Here is a 27720-nt window from a genome sequence, read left to right on the forward strand (position 1 = left end):
GTTTGATGGTGGATGGGGTAGCAGACATGTTGCTATCCTCAAAAAGTACCTCCTGAGTCATAACACCATGTGAACCCTAGTTACGGTAGGCATCTTCGTAAATAACGCTAATTAATAGATATGCTTCATCACCTCTATGTGGGCTTCCTTGTGTTATTGCTCTACATTAGCTAAACGTAAGATTGCTCTGCCTGACACCATTTAGCTGTATCTCATTGTTGTAATATAACTTAACATGAAATTATTTTACATTTGCACATTTGTTCCATTTTAAAACCGTGCGAAGAATATCACGCGCTGAAATGCACGTAGTCAAAGTCTTACGCATGCCCAAAAGCCACTATTTTATGCCTGCCGCCATCTGTGGTATTTAATTACTTGGGGATCTTTAGTGTGGGTTTATTATTATACTTTAAGCATGATAGATTCTCGTGGGAAGAAGTAGGCAAAGAAGCGCAAATGACAGTCACCTGACCCAAAGGCACAGGGAACGCTCTTGTCCACTGGTAAAAACCACATGGTACTAGCAGTGCCCATCGCAGATTTTAGCCCTTCTGCAGGAGACTAGTTCCGAAGTCCAAGGTCATTTTCTTTTCTTTTTTACCATTTCCAAACAATCTCGCTAGCAGTTGTCACCATCTTACCAAGCTTTTTGGGTGATTTTGTAGCCCTTTCCAGCCTTGTGCAGGTCTACAACCTTGTCCTTGACGTCCTTTGACAGCTCTTTGTCTATGGAGATGGAGAGGGGGGAATGGAGGTTGAGGTCAGAATAAGTCTGTGGGAGCCAGAATTCTGGCTCCCACTGCTCAATGGAAATGAATCTACCATAAAAATTTATAGCCTTTTGTTGCTCAGAAGAGACTCAAATAATTAGTTCCCCCTCGCTATATCATCTCTAACTTTTAAATGCCTATTTTTATGCCTATTATGTATGTCATGTCATTGAACAAGTTTTACTGTTTTAACACACTGTTATTGGGCCTATTTGGCTAAGGAACTGTAATTTTAGTGTTTCAGCCTGTATAATGAGCATTTTCTCTATAAGCGTAACAAAACAAAGATTACATTTCTAAGAATTACTTACTTATACTACTTATACATAACTCATTGAAATATATAAAGTCATTGTACTCTACAGTATGTTGCAAACTGCAGTATGTCAATCTGCAATACAGGGTTGACAAGTGACCAGACTTAAAAATTTGGCAGGGTATGAATAAATTATTTCTCCTACTATATACAGCAGTTGAATTGTCTTGTGTGTTTGTCTGTTTCATTAGAACTGATAAATGCAAAGTAAACCATTCCTCATCATATAAGTGACTTTCTATATGCTATGCTACCTAGTTGCTTGGTTTTGTTGTTTAATAAGCAATGTCATTGTGTGGTTTTATGCTAATTTTATCAGACTGCAATGTACCGTCTTCCTCGAACTGCCCTGCTTAACTAACAGCAGATAGATGGGTGCAAAGAGAGTGCAGGGTTGGTGTTGGTTCCATTGAATGGAACTCTTAATGCTTTAGCATAGCAGTACCTTTTGGATAATTTCATGCTCCTAACAATTTGGGGGTGGCCTATTCCTGTTCCAACATATATGGGAACCAGTCACAAAGCAAGCTCCATAAAGACATGGACGAGGGAATTGAGAATGGAAGAACATGACTGGCCTGCACAGAATCTTGACCTCAACCTGATAGAACACCTTTGGGATAAATTAGAGCCTGCCTGTGAGCTAGGCATTCTTGTCCAACATCAGTGCTTGACTTCACAAATGTGCTTCTGGAAGAATGGTCAGAAATTCCCATAAACACACTCCTAAACCTTGTAGAATGCCTTCCTAGAAGACCTGAGGCTGTCATAGCTGCAAAGGGTGGGCTGACAGGAAACATAGGAATTTGAAAATAATCGAATGTATTTTTAACATTACTCAATAAGACCGTCAGAATAAAATGAAATAAATACAAACATTAGATAATACAAATGTGAAAAAAAGTACTAGTAGTATTTAAACAAATCATTTGTGCAAATAGAAAATCAAAAATGGCTTCTCTTCATAAGTTCAAATAAAAGCTTCAAATTAAATAAAAAAGGGTTTTTTTTCTAATCCAGAGTAACAAGTTTCCGAATTATTGATACACAGATCAACTACCTAACGTTAGAAAGAAGAGTTTACTTTTCAGAAGAAATGCTAATGCTAATGTGAGTGGAAAACAAACAACTAGGAGACAGTATAGCTAATACTTTTTAATGGTTTAATATTGCATTTCACTCATTAACTAACAAAACTGTAATGATGTTCACTTATCAAGCATCATCCTGGGAAGGTCCAACAGGATAGCTAACATAAACATTACTGTACAAACAGTAACAGCGTTTATGTCTGCGTAGGTTCATGGTAATCTAAGAAGCTTGGAAAGAAAAGCGACCAGACTTCTTTAAGTTTCTTGAAGATCTTTTACTTTTTGTTCAAGAAGCTTCTTCAGCCTTTTAAATGCTCGTACACTGAATTATTGCTGTTTTGGAACAAAAGCACAGATTTGCACAGACTGCATTTAACTTTGTTTTTATATATTTTTAAATCTGTTTCCATTTTGTTCTGTCCTCATGCTTTGCCGTTCACACTACATACTTCATTAGTATTGTGAGCAGTTTTGGCAGACAATATAGATCTGTAGCTCCCTGTAGTGTATTGCAGCTAGAAAAAACACATTTATGAGGTATTGACAGGTCGGTCATAAAAACAAACTTTTGGTTCCAGTCTTGCAAGGGCGTCTCTCACATTTAGGGCCCTGGTGGTCAGTCCCACTTTTCTCCTCACTAAGTAGGTGACGCCCATATTCATCAGTTTCTGCTTGCAATAGCCTGTTTGAAATACTCATTCAAACATGTTTATGTTTGGATGAGTGGGTTTTGTTAGACCCTATGAAAAAAAACATGTTGTAGTTAGACTGTTTGAAAAGTGTCTCAGATATACGAATAGAAATACAAATTCAAATTTTATTTGTCACATACACAGTCATACATAGTACGACATGCAGTGAAATGCTTGTTGCTGTGCAATGCCGAACCAAACGTAGACATAAAAGTAAGCATAAAACTAAACATAAAATTAAACTAGCAAGTAATTTACATAATATACAAATTTTAAAATTAACTGTAAAAAATGTACAATAAAATTAAAGGTTAAAAAAATAATTAACAAAACAAAAGTAGAATGTGCAGATAAACAAATTTAAGAAATTATAAAAGTTTGCAAATAAACAGTGTGCAAGTAGAGAGTGTGCAAACAAACAGTTTGCAGAGTAACAGTTTGCAGTGGAATAAATAGTTCCTGATGTATAGTAGTGAGAGAGAGAGAGTCCAGTCCTACACAAGGTTCAGGGACTGAATAGCCTGAGGGAAGAAGCTCCTCTGTAATGAGGAGCTGTTTTGGACTTGAGGGAGTGGAAGTGCCCCCCTGAACTCAAAAGTGAGAAGAGTCCATTGTTGAGATGAGAGCGATCCTTCATAATCTTCCTGGCTTTGGTCTTGCACCGCTTAGTGTACATGGACCAAAGGTAAGGAAGTTCATAGCAAATTAGGGCTGCCGATTATTTTGATAGTTGACTAGTCACCGATTATTTTTGCGATTAGTCGACTTATCAGGTCATGCGTCCATTGGACGTAAAACATACAGCTTATTGCACCAGCATGCATCTGCTCTTATATAACTATCATTATCTTACAGCTTTAAGTGTTTAAGGCATGTGCTAACTAAAAAAAAAAGCCAAGATGATAGTTTATTAAATTTTAATGAAATTTGCAGATTGTTTCGGTGGAGTTTAATAAACTCAGCCGTCTGCTCCTTGCTATCTAAAATATAACAGGACACCGGAGTATATTCTTGAGCATCTCACACTTCTGATAATCAGTTGTCTGCTTGACGTTTATTCAGCTCTTTAAAACTATAACTTTAATCTCAGCCAAACCGGTTTACTCAAGAACAAATAAAATACTGAAAAAAGCCAAACAATAACATTTTTAAGTTATCTAAGTGACATATATATCATGTTTAACCTGAGTAGTGAAAGACGGCAGTGGGTTTGAAAATGATTTGCCGAGAGTCTGGTGTTCTCACGGGCTCTAATGAGCCTTGAACCCCGGCTAGATATCGAGCTGGTGGGTAACAGACGTCTCTGAAAACGTCGGAGCGCTTTTGAAAATATGTGGTGTCTTGATAAACTGAGCAGATATTTCAAGTTTACACAGCCACATTCTCGCCTGAAAATATGTTAAACGTTTATTTTGTGACCCAGAAAGAATAATAAAAGAAATACTAAAACTAACTAGCTGCCGCCATTGTTGGAAACTGAGCAGGGCCGCGCTATGAATTCTGGGATAGGTTGGGCCACGAAGTATACACCCGACCCATCTTTCAAATCTGGGGAAATAAAGGGTGCATTTGTCGGCCGCATTTGTCAGAGTCTTCGAATTTGGACAGTCTTCGTCGTGTCGCTGTAACGTAATTGGCCTACAAATGCGGACACAGGAGGATGCGGTTTCTGAATTTGGACACAGCTACGATACCGGACACTGCTTCTTCTTCTTCTCGGGGGTTAACGGCAGCTGGCATCCTTGTACATGCATTGCTGCCATCTTCTGTTTCAGTCCGCTATTACACTCTTAAATACTACTACTTATTCCTTCGTCTTTTGGGATCTTACAAAGCTTCAAACGACGTGTCAACTATTAAATTAGTCGTCGACGATTTTGATAGTCAACATAATTGTGACTAGCCGAGTAATCGTGGCAGCCCTATAGCGAATGATGCATTTGGCTAAGCACACCACTTTTTGAAGATCTCGTCTGTCCTTCTTGGTGCTGTTCCCATACCAGGTGCAGATATTTCCCCATCTGGATGCTCTCAATGGTGCAGAAGTAAAAGTTCTTAAGCATGCTCAGCTGGAAATGGAAGTCTCTAAATCTTCTGAGGAAGAAGAGACACTGACAGGCTTTCTTAACCAGGGTGTTAATGTGACATGGGCATGACAGGTCCTGAGTGATGTGGACACCCAGGTACTGGAAGCTATCCACTCTCTCCACTAGCGCACCACTGATGTTTAGCGGCTCGTAATTCCTCGCCTGCTTTGTACTGAAGTCCACAATCAGCTCCTTTGTCTTGCTGAAGTTTAGGAGGAGATTGTTCTCCTGGCACCATTTGACTAATCTAGAGTATGTAGTTATTAGAACTAGTTATTTTAGTCATTTTCATCCATACTCAAGATTAGCGATATTTCTAATTTCTTAATCGACTAACCGTAAAAAAAAGTTGTACGAACCGACAAGTCTAAAGAAACACTCATTTAAATTTAAGAACTGTTTAAAAAAAGTCAAAAATTAATAACAAACGTTTTTTAAACCGTTAATCACATTCTTCAATAAATGAATCATGCCGCTTAACTGTACAACACCTTGCATCATGCATTATCAAAATTGGGGCGCCTCTGTCAGTGCGCCCCAGGGTGGCTGTGGCTACAATGTAGCTTGCCATCACCAGTGTGTGAATGTGTGTGTGAATGGGTGGATGACTGGATATGTAAAGCGCTTTGGGGTCCTTAGGGACTAGTAAGGCGCTATATAAATACAGGCCATTTACCATTTTACTCCAGACAGACAACAGCTAAGAACACTTAAAACAAACCGATGGTAAATATGATATGAGAACATGTTGCTACAAAAAATGTTCATGTACTGTTAAAGTATGAAAAATTAACATTGGAAAAGTGTGGCGCATTGTGGCGTTCATTATGAATGATGCATGCTGTTTGAAAATTCATAACAACCACTTCAGTAAAACTAAAATTCTAAAACAACGAAACAAGAACTCATCCAGCCATTTTCTTCCACGCATCTAAATTCCAGAGGCGGCAGCCCAGGCCTCCCTCTCGCCACCTCCTCCAAGTTATCCAGGGAATCATCAAGCTTTTCCGAGGCCAGCCAATAAATGTAATCTCTCTCGTGTTGTCCCGAGTCTATGCCAGGGCCTCTTCTTGGTAAGACATGCTTAGTTGGAACACCCTACTTAGGAGAGAACCACCTTAGCCGTCTCCATTCGACGTGGAGGACTAGCAGTTTTACTCTGAACCCCTCCATAATGACTGAATGCCTCACCCTGTCGCTAAGGGAGTGCCCATCCACCTTCTGGAGAAAATTTCAGCTGCCGGTATCTGCGAACTAACTAATAGTGTTTACAAAAAAACCTGGCCCCACCTTATCATGCGAATTCCTGAGGTCAGATGGCCCAGGATGTGAGTGGGCGTTAAGGTGTCTGGGAAGGGATCTCAAAACTGGATTATAGATGGCAGAGATTTGGTGTCGTAAACCCCCGCCTCTGTTCAAAGATGGTCGCTCACAGGCCAGGTTTCACAATGAGCTCACCCGAAACTCTGGCTGATTGGGACCCACACCCAGTTTCACACCTTGGCTCAGGCGATTAGAGGATCATCAGGGGGTCCTTTTGTCCCTCTGTGGGGGGTTACTCCCACTAGGTTTATATCTGGGACTCTCCACCATTTGACCTTAGAACTGAAGAAGCTTCTCGGATGAGAGGTGAAACGTCTTCAAGCAACTTAAAGAAGTGCAGACGCTTTTCTTTGCAAGCTCCTTTGACTACGATGACCTGGATGACTGAGAACCTTCACAGACATATTACAAAGTTACAAAAATTAGGAATAGCTTTAATGTATGCAAATAGCTCAATTATAAATATCCAGAATATTACAGAGATTAAATACACATGATTAGGGCTGCACGATTTTGCATAAAATGAGAATCACGATTTTTTGGCTTAGAATTGAGATCACGATTCTCTCACGATTTTCTTTTCCAATATAAATATTTATTGCATTTATTAACTGCACATCAACTTCGTAACAGTTGAGACTGAACATAAAAACAATAAATAAACATAAAAACAACAAATGTCTCACGTTTTGTGGTTGCCGGAAAATGTTGTACTGCTTGAAATTCCGTCTCCACCATTGCTCAACACTGCATGTATAGAGCAGGTAGTGCAACAATAGAAAAATAGTTGCGGGACGGCACTGTGTAGCGTTTGTCTAGGGTGTTGATCATTTTCCTAAATCCCTCGTTTTGCACAGTGTTGATGGGAGCCATATCTTTGGTCAGGTGATAAGTAATAGCCTCCGTAATTTCTTTGTGCCTGCGGGAGTTCGACGGGTATCCGGTTGTTCAGTGATGACGCGACGAATCCTACTTCCGGGTCTAAAGTAGTCTGCGTTTAATATGGCTTTTGTGTTGTTAACATGTTTAATGGTATGTATTTTCTTTTATTTGATCTCAAAAAGCTCCTAAAACAGTCAGTGATCACTGTTGACCTCCCTCGGCTTTTATTACCGCTAACCATTTATTTAAGCTCAGTTTTTAAAACCTTAGGATGTAACTACAGCCCAGCCCATGCAGCAGTATATGAATGACTAACCTCGTATTGTGGATGGATTATCTCAGTTGTTCTCCTGGCTGAAGTTTGGTCCTTTTACAGCATCCTGCCATGCGATTACATTTGTTTCTGACCACCGAGAACACTCACGTTAACTTTTATCGAGTGGAAAAAAAGTTAGCTTGTTTATATTATGCTAACATAGCTGTGTCGCTAGCGGTCACGTAGCACATCATTATATACCAGCTAGCCCAACTTCAGTAACCCTACAAACGTCACTGCTGTTTAGTTTTCTGTCTTCATTTATGCTGGAAGTGATAGCAGAGCTGTACGTTTTAATTTGTTTCCAAAACCCCACAGTCAGGACATGCTATATTGTATTTAGATAAAAGCTAGCGAGCTAACTCCCTGCTAACTTCTAACGCCGTTAAATGTCATAAATTCCGTTTTCATGGATGCCTGGATGTTAAACTCAATTGTTACACCTGGTAGAGCAGAACACTGATCATTTTATTAAAGATGAAAGACTTTAGACAGTTTTTCAACTCTCAGTAATGCCACAGTGATCGTTTGTTCTCTTTCAAACATTCGTTTCGGTGTCTCACTATGGGAACGCTGTCTCTGCGTTGTCCTCAGAAGCCTCTATATCATTACTCCAGCCAGTATTGGCTGGCAGTCGTGACGCTTGCGTCAGGGAGGGGCCACCCTCCTCCCTATAAAAGGGTGTGACGCAGCGTCACCCGTCATTCAATTTCCTCTTCTCGCTTCTTAGAAACCTCATCTCTCCTGACTGTGAACGTGAGTGCTAGCTTAACTGTCCACACGAACAAGCTAACACCTTGGTCACCGGGCGCTAGCACGGCTCGCGTTTCGAGTCGCCTGCTCTTCACCACAGAGCCAGGTCGGAGAGTGTGTTAGCTGCCACCACGCATCTAGCACAACAGTTAGCTGACCAAGCTAACTGTCTTTGCTACACACGGTCACCAAGCCAAGTAGCACAAGCGCTAGCCACCACACTAGCCAGGTCATACTAGCTCACCGAGAGAAGAAAGAAAAAAAAAATCAGCGTTAGCCGTCCAGCCATTCCAAGCTAGCTACACTAAGCTTCCTTAATATGGCAGACTGCAAACCGCTGCCCAGAATTTGCCCCTGCGGTTGCAAAATCTCAGGTTCAGATACACATGACGCGTGTGTGATGTGCCTCGGGCTGCAACACGCCCAAGCGGCTATTTCCACACCGGCTATATGCGAACACTGCGCTCGCTTCACCCTAAAAAGCCTTCGCCGAAGGCTAGCCCGCCAAGCTAGCCTGTCGAAGGAGGACCCAATGCTGTCTCCAATCGGCCCACCGATGGAGAACACTGAGTCCGCCACACCAGGCACGAGATGGATATCGTCCTCCCGCTGGTGGATGATGCCGAGGTCAGCTGCGAAGCTATGCTTGATTCCCTCGAGGCTAATGACGAGCTACTCAGCGAATCCTCTGAGGGAGCGTCGGAACATCTCGTCTCGGACGAGGATGACGACGTTTTCTTTTACGCTCGCTCGACAAGATGGCGCCTGTGTTTGGCTTTGCCGCTTGTACAGCTCGCTGGTATAGTTTTATACTGGCCGCTATTGTCACTTGCAATATTATTTTTACCGTCCTATGTTTTGATTTTGTCTCTGCCACCAATACTTATGATCGGGGCATGATGTTGTATATCAAAGATTCAATGGAGAGCTACTGTGACAGCTGGGACAGTTACAGGAAATTTTTCCCTCCACCCTTTGTGTGTTCCTCACCTGACTGCATGTTACCGTACATATCGGTGGGATTTAACACGAAGAAAAGAAGAAGTAGGGGAACCAGGGCCGGTGTCCAGGTGCGACTGAGAAGGTACCGAAGATTAGCTTCTTGGATGTGGGAAGAATCCCGGTGCCTACGACCAATTCATCTATTGTCACCTGGTGCCGACGCTACACTGCAGTTCCCAGCTCGGAGTCTATGGTCTGATGGCCCCATGTTCACTTGGCGTCCCTCCTTCGACCGCCGTTTTGATGGCAGAGGTGATGTACCACTATGGATATTAGCTTCTGCTAGCCCTGAAGTCCCCGCCCGGCGTAACAGGTGTAGAGGTGCGCACAGGTGTTTATTTCGAGTGCCACTGCAGTCAGCTGTTGACTGCACCAACCAAAAGTCTTCAATCAGGTTTGCCCTGCTCAACACTCGCTCAATCACAAACAAATAGTTTATTTTAAACGATCTTTTTATAAAGGAATCTCTCAACTTCTTGTGTTTAACTGAGACGTGGCAACAAAACATGGATTATATACATCTGAAGGAAATTTGTTCTACTGGCTGCTCCGTCATCGGAACTCCACGTCTTTCGGGACGTGGCGGAGGTCTCGCTGTTGTGCACCAGGACAGATTCACATGCAGACTGATGAACTCGGATTCTTTTACCTCATTTGAACTTCAGATGATCAAGGTCGGCTCTTTGCACACCTTTTATTGTATTTTAATCTACCGACCTCCTGGCCCTGTCGGAGTCTTTTTAACTGAATTTAACGACCTCCTATCATCCATTATTAAATTAGAGAAGGTGGTAATGTTGGGAGATTTTAACTTTCATATTGATGATGCATCCTGTAATATGGCTGCTGACTTCATGACTATCACAGAGTCTTTTAATTTTATGCAGCATGTTTCTGGCCCTACACATGTAAAGGGTCACACATTGGACCTTGTTTTCTCCTTGGGTTTAAATATAAATGACATTCGTGTGGAAAATGTCCATGTGAGTGACCATAGCTGCATATATTTTAACTTGTCGTTTTATTTGGATCCCCCGGCTCCCAAAATAACGATTGAAAGGCGAATCATAAACCTGAACGCCGGCAAAAGGTTCTCTGCCATGTTTGACGCTGAAATGACTTACAATGATTTGGACTCTCTTGTCTCATCCTTTAATAACCAGTGTACTTCTATTTTAGACATAGTGGCACCTCTGAAAAAAAGTACTGTCCTACGTTTGAAATCTCATCCTTGGTTAAATGAAAACATTCGTAATTTCAGAAGATATTGTCGCAAGCTAGAACGTTTGTGGAAGGCTTCCAAACTTGAGGTTTATAAGTTACACCTTAAAGAATCTATCCTCTTGCTAAATGACATGTGGAAAAATGCCAGAACAGAGTATTTTTCACACCTCATAGCTTCAAAAAAGAAAGATCCTAAATTCTTGTTTAAAACAATTAAGAGTATTGTTTCTCCTGATGCTCCTTGTGCACCAGTTCACTCAACGTCCGACTGCAATGAGTTTATGAACTATTTCAGAAATAAGGTCATTGCAACCAGGTCTAATATCTCTCCATCATCTTCTCAATATCAAACTTTTAACTTGCTCTCCTCTGATACTTGGTCGTCTTTTACTCCTGTTACATTACAAGACATCAGAGGCCTGCTTTGTCATATAAAAGAGACTTCAAGCCCCCTTGATGTCCTTCCATCTTCATTTTTCACTAGTGTGTTTGATTCAATTGGCCCCTGTATTGTGGAAATGATAAATACTTCTCTTCATATTGGCTCAGTCCCCAGCTTCTTTAAACAAGCTATCGTCGAGCCAATATTAAAGAAACCCCAGCTGGATCCATCTCTTCCTAACAGTTATAGGCCAATATCCAAATTGCCTTTTATATCGAAAATTTTAGAAAAAGTAGTACTAGAACAACTTAACTATTTCCTGGATAAAAATGCTGTTATGGACACTTTCCAGTCTGGTTTTCGTAAATTGCATTCCACTGAAACGGCCTTACTTAGAGTATCTAGTGATATCTTGATGGCAGCAGACTCTGGAGAATACACAGTGCTGGTCCTGCTGGATCTCAGCTCTGCTTTTGACACTGTAGATCACAGTATCATGATAAACAGACTCGAGAACTTGTTTGGGATTACTGGTGTTGTTTTAAAATGGTTTATATCATATCTGTCTGAGAGATCTTTTACTGTTTGCATGAATCATGTCACATCAGAATCAACAGTTTTGCCGTGTGGGGTACCTCAGGGATCTGTCCTGGGTCCAATTCTCTTTTTACTTTATGTATTTCCCCTAGGCCAAATTATTAAGCGCTATAAATATATCTCCTATCATCTCTATGCTGACGACATCCAACTATACTGTTCCTTCAAAATGTCTGAGTTTTATAAATTGTCTAATTTAAGTAATTGTCTGACAGAAATCAACAAATGGTTATATGACAATTTTCTCCAACTAAACTCTGATAAAACAGAAACTCTAATTATTGCTCCAGACCATATGGTCCCAGAAATTAGACAGCATATCAGCTTCTTAGACCCTTACGTAAAATCAAGCCTTAGAAATCTCGGTGTCTTATTTGACAGCTCGATGTCGCTCGAGCAGCATTCTAAGCAGCTAGTCCGAAACTGTTTTTATCATTTACGGAATATTTCTAAACTCAGACTAATGGTATCAAAGCTTGAACTTGAGATGATTATTCATGCTTTTATTTCTTCTCGTTTAGACTATTGTAATGGCCTTTTTACTTGTTTTAACAAATCAGCCTTAAATCGTCTTCAGACTGTGCAGAATGCTGCAGCACGTCTCTTAACAGGCACCAAGAGAAGATCGCATATCACTCCAGTCTTGGCCTCCCTTCACTGGTTGCCTGTAAATTTTAGGTTTCAGTTTAAAATTTTAGTTCTAACCTTTAGGGCCCTGCATGGTCAGGCTCCTCAATATTAATCTGACCTGCTGAAATCACATACATCTTCTCGGGCTTTAAGGTCATTAGATCAGAGACTGTTGGTGGTACCACGCACTCGTTTTAAAACTCGTGGTGATCGGGCCTTTCAGACTGTGGCACCACGGTTGTGGAATTCTCTCCCACTGTCTCTTCGCTGCACGGACTCCATTGATTGTTTTAAGAAACAGCTGAAGACATTTTTATTTAGAAAAGCATTTGATTAATTTCTTCTTATGCTGTTTTTATAGTTTTATTGTTTTACATTGTTTTATTTACTGTTATATTGTTTTATATTCCCATTTTCTGTGTTGTAAAGCACTTTGTGATTTTTATCTGTGAAAAGCGCTATATAAATAAATTTTACTTACTTACTTACTTACTTCTTTGCCCCCTCTGGTCGGAATTCTGCGACACAAGGGGCCGATTGTGATAACCCCGGCACACAGTCCCGCGGCATGGAGCTATTTGACGTTGCAAAACGGGCAGCTGAAAAGCTGGCAATCCCATGGCCCGCGGTGACAACGGAGACCTCCACCTCACGATACGAGGGTAAAAGGCTCCCCAAAGCAAAGCGCACTACTAAGCAGGTACTGCCGCTTTTCCCCGAATGCGTGGACGAGGTCACACGCTGCTGGGCAAAGCCATTTTCGTCACCCAACCCCGTGCAGGGAGCGGCGGCGTTTGACTGCGCTGGAATGAAAGAGAAGGGCATCTACCAAATTCCCACAGTGGAGAATCTGGTGGCTTCTCATCTCCACCCAAACCAGAAACTTTCCATGTCATCTGGTCCGTCCCTGCCCTCCAAGGCCGAACGCCTGCAGTCCTCCCTGGCTGACAAGGCGTATAAATCGGTTGCCACCACCGCGAGGGCATTGAACGCCTCATCGCTCCTGCTAGCCTACTCGGCGGAGCTCCAGGACCAGGCTGCTGCGAACCCGGATGCTAGCGAGTTGTGGGAAGAGCTGGGCGTAGTTAGAGACCAGTGTCTCCACCTCACTAGAGCAGCAGTACAAGCGGCGGGCAGAGCCCTCAGCATCATCGTCCTACAGGAGAGGGCAAGATGGCTGAACTTGTCGGGGCTTTCGGACAGAGAAAAACGTGACATTCTGGACGAAAGCATCTTCCCCGCTGGGCTTTTCGGGACCGCCGTTGCCACCATGCAAAGACGGTGCAAGGAGAAGAAGAAAGAGGGAGAGGCCCTGCAGCTGTGTCTCCCTAGGAAGACCCAGGCTGCGCCTCCACCCGGTCGCCGCACGTTCGCTCAGGTCACCAGCCGGCGTGCCGACGTTTAAAATCCCTCGCCGCCCAGCCCCGCAGGTCGCGGCCCAGGGTCCTCTAGGATCGCAGAACCCTAAGACCCACTGGCCCAAGAAACACGTCCCGCCTGCTGCTGCTCAGGGTGCCCCACCAGCAGCCAAGCAGTCGGACCGCAAGAAGAAGCAGACTGCCTAACATCCCCCACGGGGAGATCGGAGCCGGACCAGCCCGGGCTCAAAGTTCACTCCAGGGCTCAGTTCCGGAGCCCGTTCGGAGAAGTGTGTTCTGCCTCCACCTTTCAGCGCCTGGGACTCGAGTTGGATCCCACAGAGCGGATTTCAAAAAAGAGACGACGAAACGCTGTTCAGCCGAATCAAGCATGTCTGTCTCACAAAACACAGTTTATTAAAAACTCACCCGTTGCATCCAGGCATGTTGCCAAGGGCACGGGAAAAATGTGTGAAAAACACAGAAAGTATGTTGAAAAACATAATGCCCCCACGCACCCAGACACCACCGGGGTTGATTCCCTCAGTGGTGTCCGGCCCCATAAGCGCTGGTCAAGCGCGGGCCGCCCGCGCATGCGCAGTGGGGCCTGGTCCGAAGGACCAGTTTCCGCCACAAGAGGGAGCCAGAGCTCCATCTACTGTGGAGTACCTGTCTTTGGGGCCGCTGTCAGCAAGAATAGAGAGATGGCGAGCTCTCGCTGCGCCAGAATGGGTTGTGAGGACATTAGGGTGAGGCTATCGTTTGCAATTCGCAACCACCCCTCCCAGATTTCACAGAGTGATTTTCTCTCTTGCAAAAGGCGAATCAGCCAGGATCCTGCAAGAAGAAATAACTACCTTGCTATCAAAGGGAGCAGTACGAGAAATACCCCAGGAGCAGAGCCAATGCGGCTTTTACTCAAGGTATTTTCTCGTGCCCAAGAAGGGAGGGGGACTACGTCCGATACTGGACCTACGGGCTCTGAATCAGCATCTCAGGTCATACAAATTCAGGATGTTGACGACCACCACTCTGCTGCATGTAGTGCGCCCAGGCGATTGGTTTACATCAATAGACCTGAAGGACGCATATTTTCACATCCCTATTTACCCGCCTCACAGAAAATTCCTGCGCTTTGCGTTTCAGGGCAGAATGTACGAGTACCAGGTCCTGCCGTTTGGTCTCTCACTGAGCCCTCGGGTATTTATGAAATGCACAGAGGCGGCCATAGCCCCACTGAAGAGGCGGGGCATCCGCATAGCAACATACATAGACGATTGGCTGCTGCTATCAGAGTCAGAAATAATGGGAAGAGAGCACACCAGGTTGACAGTGGATCATCTGATGGCTCTGGGTTTCACCATAAACTACCAAAAGAGTGTCCTGCAGCCAGCTCAGGCCATCTCTTTCATAGGAATAGCTCTAAACTCCGCCTCGTACAGAGCGTGTCTCTCTGTGGACAGAGTAAAAAAAAAATGCTATCACATGCCGGCATTTTTCAGTTGGGAAGATACAGTGGGGCAAAAAAGTATTTAGTCAGCCACCGATTGTGCAAGTTCCTCCACTTAAAATGATGACAGAGGTCAGTAATTTGCACCAGAGGTACACTTCAACTGTGAGAGACAGAATGTGAAAAAAAAATCCATGAATTCACATGGTAGGATTTGTAAAGAATTTATTCGTAAATTAGGGTGGAAAATAAGTATTTGGTCACCTCAAACAAGGAAAATCTCTGGCTCTCACAGACCTGTAACGTCTTCTGTAAGAAGCTTTTCTGTCCCCCACTCGTTACCTGTATGAATGGCACCTGTTTGAACTCATCATCTGTATAAAAGACACCTGTCCACAGCCTCAAACAGTCAGACTCCAAACTCCGCCATGGCCAAGACCAAAGAGCTTTCGAAGGACACCAGGAAAAGTATTGTAGACCTGCACCAGACTGGGAAGAGTGAATCTACAATAGGCAAGCAGCTTGGTGTGAAAAAATCAACTGTGGGAGCAATCATCAGAAAATGGAAGACATACAAGACCACTGATAATCTCCCTCGATCTGGGGCTCCACGCAAGATCTCATCCCGTGGGGTCAAAATGATCATGAGAACGGTGAGCAAAGATCCCAGAACCACACGGGGGGACCTGGTGAATGACCTGCAGAGAGCTGGGACCAAAGTAACAAAGGTCACCATCAGTAACACACTACAACGGCAGGGAATCAAATCCCGCAGTGCCAGACGTGTTCCGCTGCTGAAGCCAGTGCATGTCCAGGCCCGTCTGAAGTTTGCCAGAGAGCACATGGATGATACAGCAGAGGATTGGGAGAATGTCATGTGGTCAGATGAAACCAAAGTAGAACTTTTTGGTATAAACTCAACTCGTCGTGTTTGGAGGAGGAAGAATACTGAGTTGCATCCCAAGAACACCATACCTACTGTGAAGCATGGGGGTGGAAACATCATGCTATGGGGCTGTTTTTCTGCCAAGGGGACAGGACGACTGATCTGTGTTAAGGACAGAATGAATGGGGCCATGTATCGTGAGATTTTGAGCCAAAACCTCCTTCCATCAGTGAGAACTTTGAAGATGAAACGAGGCTGGGTCTTCCAACATGACAATGATCCAAAACACACCGCCCGGGCAACAAAGGAGTGGCTCCGTAAGAAGCATTTGAAAGTCCTGGAGTGGCCTAGCCAGTCTCCAGACCTCAACCCCATAGAAAATCTGTGGCGGGAGTTGAAAGTCCGTGTTGCTCGGCGACAGCCCCAAAACATCACTGCTCTCGAGAAGATCTGCATGGAGGAATGGGCCAAAATACCAGCTACTGTGTGTGCAAACCTGGTAAAGACCTATAGTAAACGTTTGACCTCTGTTATTGCCAACAAAGGTTATGTTACAAAGTATTGAGTTGTATTTTTGTTATTGACCAAATACTTATTTTCCACCCTGATTTACGAATAAATTCTTTACAAATCCTACCATGTGGATTCATGGATTTTTTTTTCACATTCTGTCTCTCACAGTTGAAGTGTAGCTCTGGTGCAAATAAAATCATTTTAGGTGGGGGAACTTGCACAATCGGTGGCTGACTAAATACTTTTTTGCCCCACTGTATCTCCCATTCAGAAAATGCCTGCAGATGCTGGGATTAATGGCGTCTTCACTGGCAGTCATTCCACTAGGCAGACTGCATATGAGGGAATTTCAGCGATGGGTTGCATCACTGAGACTGAATCGAAAGCGCCATACCCACCGCTATATCAGAGTGACAGCAGACTGCGCTGCAGCACTCCACTGTTGGAGAAATCCCACATTTCTCACTCAGGGGGTGTCACTGGGAGCTGTCACAGCCAGAAAGGTGGTGACCACGGACGCGAGTCTCACGGGTTGGGGTGCCACTCACGAGGGCAGAGCAGTGAGCGGCAGCTGGGACTCACAACAGAGGGGTGCTCATATAAATTGGCTAGAATTGCTAGCAGCTTTTCTAGCACTGAGACACTTCCTTCCCCTGTTGAGAAACCACCATGTTCTGATCAGAACAGACAACACCACTGTTGTGGCGTACATCAACAGACAGGGCGGGTTACGTTCCTGTCCTTTGCACATGCTGGCTCGCAGACTGATCATGTGGAGCAGCATCAATCTGTTGTCACTGAGAGCTACTCACATTCCAGGAGCTCTGAACTTGGGAGCAGACTTAATGTCCAGGGGAAACCCGCAGTACGGGGACTGGACCCTGCACCCACATGTGGTGACCCAAATCTGGACCCGCTTTGGCCAGCCACAGGTCGATCTGTTTGCCTCGAGGGAGAACGCTCAGTGTCTACTGTATTTCTCCCTGAGGGACCAGGAGGCTCCGCTAGGGGTAGACGCATTAGCTCACAACTGGCCACATGCTCTGCTTTATGCGTTCCCTCCACTGGCCTTAATTTCTCCCACTCTAACCAGAGTGAGAGAGAGAGGGCTAACAATGATATTGATCGCCCCAAGGTGGAAAGTTAGCGGAGATTATGCCCCTCTTGTGGAGCGAACCTTGGCCTCTCCCTCTCCGACGAGACCTAGTCTCCCAAGCCAGGGGGGAGATTTTTCACCCTCACCCCGAGCGCCTTGCCCTGTGGGCTTGGCCCGTGAGAGGTTGAATCTGAGTACGGCAGGACTTCCCTAGGGTGTTATGGCCACTATTCAGAGTGCTAGAGCCCCCTCCACAAGATCATTGTATGAGAACAAGTGGAGGGTATTTGAGGAATGGTGTGGAAAGTCTCACACTCTCTCCTTTCAGTGCTCTGTGACAACAATTCTCTCCTTTCTCCAAGAACTGTTAGATAAAGGAAAGGCCTTTTCCACAATTAAAGTATATCTAGCAGCCATTTCAGCCTGCCATGTGGGCTTCGTGGATGGCCCGGTGAGCCATCACCCGCTAGTCTGCCGTTTCATGAAAGGGGCACGACGGCTCCACCCAGTGTCTAAACCTCTCGTTCCCACGTGGGATTTATCCCTGGTGCTGGGGGCAGTTTCACAGCCTCCATTTGAACCACTAAACCAGGTGGAAATAAAAATCCTGTCTTTGAAGACTGCATTGCTCCTGGCTCTCGCATCTGCGAAGCGTGTCAGTGATATTCATGCGCTGTCAATACACAAAGAGTGCACCCGATTCACGCGGGATAACTCTAGAGTCACACTCAGGCCAAATCCGGCCTTTGTGCCCAAAAAATCCTTATCTTCAATGCACCCCATTGGAGCTGGAAGCTTTTTGCCCTCCTCCTTTCTCTTCCCCTGAACAGGAGCGCCTACATGCTCTCTGTCCAGTTAGGGCTTTATGTACCTATATAGAGAGAACGAAGGCTTTCAGGAGGTCGGATCAGCTGTTTGTTTCCTGGGCTAAACCACATCTTGGCAAGCCCATTAGCAAACAACGCATTTCCCACTGGATTGTTGAGGCGATCCAATTGGCTTATTCCAGCACGGGTCTGTCCCCCCCGGAGGGGCTTCATGCTCATTCTGCCAGAGGGATGGCAACTTCTTGGGCCCTTTTTAGGGGTGTCTCTATAGACGAGATATGTGCAGCTGCGAGCTGGGCTTCACCTTTGACCTTTGCAAGGTTTTATAGGTTGGATGTCACTGCACCGTCTCTAGCCCACACTGTGTTAAGTGTGGGTCCCCACGAGACCTCCTAAATTGGCAGTCAGTCGTTCAGATGGGCTTATCTGGCAATACGGGAGTCTGCATATCCCCATAGTGAGACACCGAAACGAATGTTTGAAAGAGAACTTGAGGTTACTCTATTCCGTAACCCCTGTTCTCTGATAACATGAGTGAGGTGTCTCACCAGATCACCCTCCTTGCACGAAGCGAGGAAGAGGTGAGCTTATCTTGAATGACGGGTGACGCTGCGTCACACCCTTTTATAGGGAGGAGGTGCCCCTCCCTGACGCAAGCGTCACGACTGCCAGCCAATACTGGCTGGAGTAATGATATAGAGGCTTCTGAGGACAACTCACTCATGTTATCAGAGAACAGGGGTTACGGAATAGAGTAACCTCAAGATATATGGACCTACAGCGGAGTTTAGACTCTCTCTCTCTCTCTCTCTCTCCCTCCGTCACTCCTAAAACTTCCCCTGTTTTTTTGCTCATAAGCAGAGAGTGCTTGCTAGTGCAGTCGTTAGACGGTGAACGTCACGAAACTATTCAGGAAAAAACGCCGCATATATTGTTTATCATGACTCTGGTTTTACGTGGCCTATCAACACAATTTAAAAACTGGTATATATCACCTTGTTGCTTTGTCTTTAAGTGGTCATGTGATTGGCTTACCACGACTACTTTATTCTTCCTCAGTCAAACAGCAGCACTCATGCGATTCTTTTGCCCCCTGTGCTCCAGGTGTTGTGCTAGACCAGCAGTGCCCAATCCCGGTCCTCGAGAGCTACCGTCCTGCAGCTTTTAGATGCATCCTTGTTCCCACACACCCGAATCAAATGAATGGCTTGTTATTAGGCCTTTGCCAAACATGATGGCATGCTGAAGAGGTAATCAAACCATTTGATTCAGCTGTGTTGGAGTAGGGATGCATCTAAAAGCTGCAGGATAGTAGCTCTCGAGGACTGGGATTGGGCAGCCCTGTGCTAGACAGTGATCGGGAGCGTGCGCAGCTGCTTAAAGCTGTAGCGTCCAGATTACTTACGTACAGTGTTGGTCAAGTTACTTGAAAAAAGTAATCAGTAATTAGTTACTTTTTTTGGGAAGTAATCAGTAATCCCGTTACTTTACTGATTACTTATTTTCAAAAGTAATTAATTACTTAGTTACTTAGTTACTTTTTAAAAACACGATTTACAACCTGAAGAGGTGATAAAGCGATATATCTTTCAGCCCAATTCTACTTTTTCTACATAATCTATCATACAAAATGTAATCAAATGGAAAAGTCTCTTTTTTTAACTTGTTTTATCAGTTTTAATCTTTTAACTTTATGCATCAAGCAAAAATTTTATTATATGCAACATTCTCTGAGTTGAATAAATGAGTTTAACATTTAAACCTATTTTCTGCACATTCCAGCACATAAAATAAAATATTTTTTTTGTTTACACTCACTCTTTCAAATAGATGCAAGTAAAACACAGCAGAACATAAATAAAGTCAAAGACTCAGCGGTCCTGTTGCTCTATTTTCACCTGTAAAGCAGGGCTGAGGTAGGCGGAGGTTTACCCTGGTGCAGGTGTGCCACAGCGGTCAGTGGAAGGATACGGCAGTGTCTCTGTGAGTTTCCCATTATGTCGTTGCGCTCTCGGTGCTTGCTTGGAAGTTTAGGGGGGTTTTTTCGCTGTAAAAAGAAGTTTTCTTACAAGTAACCCGTTACTGCCCATCTCTGCTTACGTAGTCAGCTACTTCCGTGCAACTGATATAAGATGCGGTAAGCTAAACACAGCTTCAACCGTTTGTTTGTTGAAAAATAGTAACGGACCGCATTTTTTTGTTAGTGACTGTAACGGCATTGTAACGATAAGAATAGTAATTAGTTAGATTACTCGTTACTGAAAAACGTAACGCCGTTAGTAACGCCGTTACTTGTAACGCCGTTATTCCCATCACTGGTTTTAAGACATGACAGGAATTGACAGGGACAGCCAGTCACTCATGATGAAACACAGCTGAGATTTGAAAAATAGTGACTGTGAGTGGCTGGCACAAAAGTAGATGTACAGTTATCAAGAACATTACCTCTATCCCTGGCATAGATTTGTTTTGGATTTATTCCCAGTAATAAAGTTGAGCACACCAAAATGAATGAAGGTGTGTTCACCATTTTAAAGTAAGTAATAGTGATGGTAAATTTGATTCTTTTTACTGAATCGAGTTTTAATGAGTCACTCACCAAAGTGATTCGGATTTTTTGAGTCATTTGATTCACTGAGTCAGTTGACCAGAGAGTGCAAAAAATTTACATTTTCACTCAAACTTAATTTGTTTCTCTTTTCATGTAAATCCCACTGCTAAGATGAATGATTCTAAAAAAAAAAAAACTATTTTATAGAGCAAAAAAGAGCAAAAACATTTCTAAAATTAAGCAATTTCCTATCAAAATTGCTTAATAAACATCTGTTTTTGTTTTTTTATTAGTATTTTCCTTAAATGTGTTAAATATATATTTTCTCATCTAAATGTCCACTGAGCTGTGAGCCAGGGGGCGGTAATGCGCCTTAACATTGGTTGCCAACCAAGAAGAAGAAGCTGTGAGCCAGGAGGGAGGGGGTGAGTGAGTGAGTGATTCGTTCCCTCGCTCTATGATTCAGCACAGGAGGGAGGGGGTGAGCGAGTCCTGAGTGATTCGCTTAAGCTTACGATTCAGCACAGGAGGGAGGGGGTGAGCGAGTCCTGAGTGATTCGCTTAAGCTTACGATTCAGCACGGGAGGGAGGGGGTTAGTGAGTCCTGAGTGATTCGCTTACGATTCAGCACAGGAGGGAGGGGGTGAGCGAGTCCTGAGTGATTTGCTTACGCTTACGATTCAACACAGGAAGGGAGGGGGTGAGTAGCTCAAATGTGTTGTTAGCATGTTAGCAGAGCGATGCTACTGTGAACCGAGGAGCTATTTTCTTGATGTGAGCTTCTACTCAGGGTTTTTTCTTCCAGTTCAGAGCAGAAATGCTTTTGTTAAGAAACTGGCTGTTGTTCCCCCCCGCAATTTTAATTATAAGCTAGATATATTTCTACTAAGCGAATTAGTTTGCTAACAGAAACAGGGATGAGTCAGTGAGTCAGTTGGGCTTGTGCGTCATGATTCACGAGTCAGTAAAGTGATTCTCGAGTTTTGAACGATTCGTTCACGAATCGAACATCACTAGTAAGTAATTTGTTACTTCGTTACATTTGTTAATACTGGGAGAATAAGAAAATAGATAGGCTAGTGGATATTTTCCCGAAAATCTTTAAAGAAAAACTATTTTCCATCATTTACTACTTTAACCAGGATGGTGGTGTGGTGGTTCTGTGGTACACAGGACCACCACACACCATTGTTAAGGCTACACAGCAGGTACAGCTGACCACACAATATACCTCTGACCACAGTGGCCAAAGGGTGTGAGAGTAAGGCAGGAAAATACTGCTTTTCAGCCTCGTGTTGTCCTACTCTTTAATATCTGTAGCTGTAATTAGTACACTTACAATATCCCTTTTGTCATTCCTCTTTTTATTTTAGATGCAGGGCACAGTGGGTCAGCGCAGCAGGACTACTGTGGCCTACATTGTTCCAGTAGTTGGAATATGTGCTGCTGCTTTCCTTCTTACCAATATCTTCATTTACCTCTATCTGGACTCTGTGTATCAGCCTGGTTTGCAGCAAGTTTCACCTCTGGTGGGCTGTGTGCCTCAACACTTTAAAATGCCAACCATGAAAGACTGCACCGCCTGGCTCCAGTGTTTACAAATAAATGCTGAAGTACACGAGCTGAAGCTGATTGACCAGGGAGCAGTGAAGAAGGTAGACAGATTTTTATATATATGTATATGTGTGTGTGTGTGTATTGGCTAAGTTTGTATGTGTATCAAATAAATGTAATGTCAAGAGATTCCATGTTAATTTCCCATTGTAACTTTAGCAACTTATCATAGTTGTGACACTGGACAACATGTCACAACAAAATACAAAGTACGCTGATGTTATACAGATGCCACATTGTTTAATGTTCAAAAAAGAAAGTTTTAGGGCAAATTGCTTGTAACTTAATTGTAACATTCACATTCGTTACCATGAAAAAAAAATCTCTCTTGAGCTCTTGAGAGTGCCTCTCGATGAGGTGCAGAGGTGGACGATGAACTCAACCTGGATGTCTATTGTCTCATGTAGTCTTTTACTGAATTCACTAAATGCCAGAGTGGGTGTAATTTACCTCTGCAGTGGAGTCGGGGGGGTCGCCCCATACTCTGTGGTGGTGCTACTGCTGTGGGCCCGTGTCTGAGTCGCCTGGGCCCCCTGCTTTTGATGGCTTCTGGGGAATGAGGGTGACTATGGGGGTCAACAGGGGAGCTGATATTTGATTTTATTGTATTTAAATTAAATAAAATTGATGATAATAATAATAAGATTGAATGAAATATGACATTCAAGTGGACCAGTATAGCAAAAGCCGTAATGGTCTACTTGGTAAAATAAATCTGTTGGGCATTTTTCTTGGCCTTTAGACAATAACTCTGATTCTAATTGCTACAGTGTCAGACGGGACATACAAAAAGAAGAAGAAAAAAAAGCATAAATAAAGCTAAAATAATTGATTATGTCATAAAGTAATACATGGCAGGTTTGTACAGTTAAAAATACAGATTTTGTTAAAAATATTAATTTTTATCATTGGCAACAGTCAGTAGACCTTGTGAATCTCATCTATTTTGTTTTCTTTCCTCAGGTTTATTTGGCAGAGTGGAGAGGCCAGAAGGTAGCTCTGTCAAGGCTATCATCTCTCAATTACTTGGAGGATTTTCTCCATGGATTGTCAATGTTACAGGCTCTGCAGAGCCCCCAGGTGGTTCAATTGGTGGGGTTTTGCCTTGAAGAGCACATCATTTTGACAGAACACCACCCGTTTGGCTCATTGCTTAATCTGGATGATGTTCTTGAAAAAGAGCATTACCAGCAACACAACAATTGGGAGATGCGGCTGAGGCTAGCTATAGATTACGTCACCATCCTCCATTACCTTCATAACAGCCCAGTTGGGCGACGAGTTATGTGCGATTCAAACAGCCTTGAGAAAACTCTGTCCCAATTTCTACTGACAAATGACTTTCATCTAGTAGTGAATGACCTTGATGCACTTCCTGAAGTGGATATGTCCAGAAACTTGTCAGTGAAATGTGGCCATCGGGAGCTCACTGGAGATTTTGTTGCCCCAGAGCAGCTATGGCCATTCAGAAACAATGGAAAGCCATTTTCAGACAATCTCATGCCAGAGTATGATGAGAAGACCGATATTTGGAAGATCCCAGATGTGACGTGGTTCCTTATGGGAAAGGTACCTGGTGGGGATTTAGTCCATTTCCATCTTTTTCAGATCCATGAGAAGTGCAAGAAGAAGGATCCCACTGACCGCCCTTCAGCTTTTGATGTTTTGAAGGTTTACAAATCAGTCTACAGCAGCATGGTACGAGACAGTGCTGGGTTTAGAGATATGCTGTAGAGCAGCAGTCCCAAACCCCTGCCACATTGATCAACATCCAATGATCAAAGACCCGGACCAATGACTTTACCTTTTTCACATAAATAGCCTCCTTGACTCCACACTCAAACCAGTGTGTCTCACTATCCAGGATGTGTAAGTGCTATGTCCAGATGAACAGATAAGATGTGGTCCCAAATGGAGCTATTTTATTTCATTTTAGTTATTTACATATACTAATGGCAAGGATCCAGTTTGATTATAAATAGATTTATTAGAGGTTGAATTAGTCTGCTACAGTGGATCATAATGGCTTGTCAGTGGCTTTATCAGTGAACAAGACATTGTTTTAATTTTTTTTTATGCTTCTTACCCTGAAAACAATCTAATAAGTAGCCTTTTTTTTTTTTACAGAGAAAAGAGCAGTTAATTATACAGAACAACCAACAATCTGCAGCCTACCTGGGTCTCACTTGCTGTTCGTTTAAATTAGCAGTTTAGAATGTTTAGAATAAATGGTAGATCACAAAAAGTTAGGATAAACCTGCTCTTTACATTTCCCATTGTTTAGATATTTTTCCCCTTTGGTTGATATTTTAAATCCCATATGGACCAAGGTTTGTTACCTGGTTCTAAAAACGAATAGAAAATAGAAAATGCAATGTTTGTTTTCTCGTGATTTGAACTGTTCTGTTTTCTTATTCCACCTTATGGCTGGAATAGTATAATGTTCAGACATTATTTATTTATTTGTAACCGCATCAAAGACATATACATTAAATATTGAAATTCAACCTCATGGTTACTTCTCCGTTTAGGTGACATAGTACACTTTTGATTGATCAGGTCTGTGAATATGTAACCATTTATGACTATTACTATAAGAAATGGACATTAATCAAATTTAAAAAGCCACTTTTTGTTTTTTGAGTCTTATTTGTTTTGGGATATGGATGCTGGGCTTTGGGGTAGACATTTTCTTTATATGTAGGGAGTAATACTGACTAGTTGGCTTCGATAGAGGTGTGCTTGCCGTTGACAAAGACCCATCTGACTCAGCATCATCAGGATATCTCTGTGAAATGCCTTTGTCAAGATAGCATAAAAAAATGGGTTGGTGCAAGAGTTGAGAGGATAGAAAAGAACCAGCAGCACCTGTTGAGAAAAAGACATAACCCTTATTATAAATGAGGGAGGGAGGGGGGGGTGCATTAAATATTACAAGTATGTAAAGTTATACCTTGGAATCTGTGACAGTTATCATCGGGTGGTGGAAAGCTGCAGACAGGCCGTAGAAACAAATGGGAGCCAGACATAAAAAGTTGGTGAAAATAATAACAGCCATACGTTTGGCCATGCTCGCGTCGTATCTGCTGGAGTTATGATTGGGATTGTGTACCATAAAATAGATGTGGATGTAACATAAGCATACTACCATAAAAGCAGTGACATTAACAATCAAGACAGAAATAATGTATGTCCGTGCAGCAGTTGTCCCAGTGTCTATAGGTAAGCAGATGCTTACTTTCTGGTAACTGCTCACACCAACTACTGGCAGCAGTGCAAGAAACGCACACAACAACCAGCCAACAAGCATTAGCACAGATGCATGACGCAACCTCATTTTTCTGTCTGGCCTGATAGCTGAGAAGATGGCATTCCAGCGCTGAAGACTGATTAGAGTTAATGTGAACACAGACAACTCACTGGCAAACACAGATAATATTCCTACTATATTGCAGCCACTTCCTGTTTGCCAGGTAATTGCATAGTGATGATAATTGGAGCGTGTGTAGAAATCCACAAATGCAATGACCAGCAAGTAGAACCCCATACAGCAATCTGCAAATGCCAGGTGACCTATAAGAAAACGGGTAACAGACATTTTCTGTCGACTGGTCAACAGGATGAAGAGCACCAATAGGTTTGCTGAAATGGCAAATAAACTGACGACCCAGACCAATATCCTGAGGATGTCTTTACTCATCACATCTTCACAGGGGTTCAAAGCATCAGGCAGGGGGGTGCATGAGGGTCCATCATCTGCGTCAAGTTCATTACACAGCGAAAAGTCAAAAACTTCACTGAGATGCTCTGAATATGTTTTTACATAGAACAAAGTATCATCCTGAGACTTCTTGGTTGGGCAAATCAGTCTGTTGGGATTGCTATTTGCACTGCCATGAGTTGGAATACCAAACTTTTTAGATTTCAGATGTTGTGAGATGTTGTACTCCAGATACCTCTGAGAGAGCATTGCAGAAGACAGCTGCAGCTTTCCTGAAGTAGCCCATGTCAGGTTGCAGATAACTGCCTCAGAGTGTCTTGCACAGAAATGAAAAGAGTTATTTTTCAGGGAATGAATTACAAGCATATTTTCAAATACAAATTTTGTGACGAAAGTGGGTTGTTGTTTAACCACATTTAAATTGTAAATAAAAACAATGCAATAATCTTCAAATCATTTAAAGCCTATTTTTAATTAAAAATGCAAAGGCAAGTGACCATATGTGCTTTTTTTTGTTACTATTAAAACAGTTAGGACATAGTCTATGTTTACCACTGAGTTTCATTATCTCTTCTTTTAAGAACACTGTAAATGAAAGTCTTTTTACATTAACTATTCCTGTGATTTTTGTCATATTTTTCTATTTCATAAAATAGCTTTTGAATTGTTAAGAGGTTTGGAACACAGGCAGGTCAAGTTAGCACCTACATGCTTTACTCTGGACTGTTGTTATACATTCAGAATTTGGTTTGGCTATCATTCAAATAAACATGTGTTTCTCCAAAGCCACACTCAACATTAATGGAGATGTACAAGATATGTACATTAATGAACCCCATAGATGTTGACTTTTAAACTGTGCCCTAATAACATGTCCCTCTCCTCTTAAGCCAGAGGATGTGATGTCCGTGATTTCTTTTGAGTTTCTGATGTGGAAGTCATGCAATGAATTTGAAATAAAGCCTGATTTTTGTCATTATGCAACTTTTCCAATTTTTTTTCTAACTCACTTTAATTTAAACTTGCTGTTGTATTACATTTAAAGTTATAATTAGTGTATCAATATGAACATTTATTATGTTGTCTTTGCACTATTTTAAATAGAATGTAAATTTGCAAATAATATTTTTTTTCCTTTTTTGGAAACGTGTTTATTACACCATGAATTACTACATGTGATGCAAAGTGTAAAAAGTAAAAACCCATAATGGTTTTCACTTGTCACTTTGTGATGTCAGAGTGTTGGATCTTGTCTGAGATACAGACAGTACTCGACAATAGTTTCCACCTAAAGACTAAAATAGTCTTAAAAAGTATAACATAATATGTAGTATTATAACCACATTGTGATAGCAATCGCAACAGTCAAAAAACAGCAATTAATCACAACACTATATAAACAACACACATTGCAAGTTGTTATGACCTTATGTAGGGTTTGATGTTACAATTAGCTCACTTTTTTGTTTCTGTAAATTTATAGCAGTCATTGAGCAGGTTATATAGGACAGCATAGTGAATGTTAAGTCAGTATAAATTCTGTGTAATGTTTGGCTAAAGATGGAAACAGACAAAACAAAAGCTGCAATCTACAGTGCATCTTTTTTCAACTGTCAAATGTTTAAATGCTAAATTA

General features: G+C 42.6%; 1 protein-coding gene and 2 pseudogenes across 3 annotated transcripts in view; 2 read left to right on the forward strand and 1 right to left on the reverse strand.

Annotated features, from left to right (window-relative positions):
* Positions 1–27063, forward strand: pomk (protein O-mannose kinase). 2 transcript variants are annotated; one of them, XM_086301591.1, is made up of 3 exons: positions 1–85; positions 22123–22404; positions 23327–27063. In XM_086301591.1, the coding sequence occupies exons 2-3, from the start codon at positions 22123–22125 to the stop codon at positions 24095–24097; spliced, it is 1053 nt and encodes a 350-aa protein (XP_086157717.1). In that variant the 5' UTR covers positions 1–85; the 3' UTR covers positions 24098–27063. The 2 variants fall into 2 exon arrangements, with proteins under 2 accessions (XP_086157717.1, XP_086157718.1); XM_086301592.1 differs by lacking the exon at positions 1–85 and adding an exon at positions 21435–21765.
* On the forward strand, positions 9590–14920 carry LOC147326379 (uncharacterized; annotated as a pseudogene).
* The window catches only part of LOC147326380 (thyrotropin receptor-like), an 8236-nt pseudogene continuing 5352 nt past the window's right edge, over positions 24837–27720 (reverse strand). The window contains exons 9-10 of the transcript XR_015130093.1: positions 25273–26400; positions 24837–25235 (exon numbers count right to left, since the gene is read on the reverse strand). The product of XR_015130093.1 is annotated as a thyrotropin receptor-like (transcript). The remainder of the gene's footprint in view (positions 25236–25272; positions 26401–27720) is intronic.

The sequence above is a fragment of the Aulonocara sp. 'chitande type north' Nkhata Bay genome, linkage group LG7 (assembly GCF_057382095.1).
Source record: "Aulonocara sp. 'chitande type north' Nkhata Bay isolate Kocher_YH1m ecotype deep benthic linkage group LG7, A_spYH_male_GT1.1, whole genome shotgun sequence".
In the NCBI taxonomy this organism is placed as follows: domain Eukaryota; kingdom Metazoa; phylum Chordata; class Actinopteri; order Cichliformes; family Cichlidae; genus Aulonocara; species Aulonocara sp. 'chitande type north' Nkhata Bay.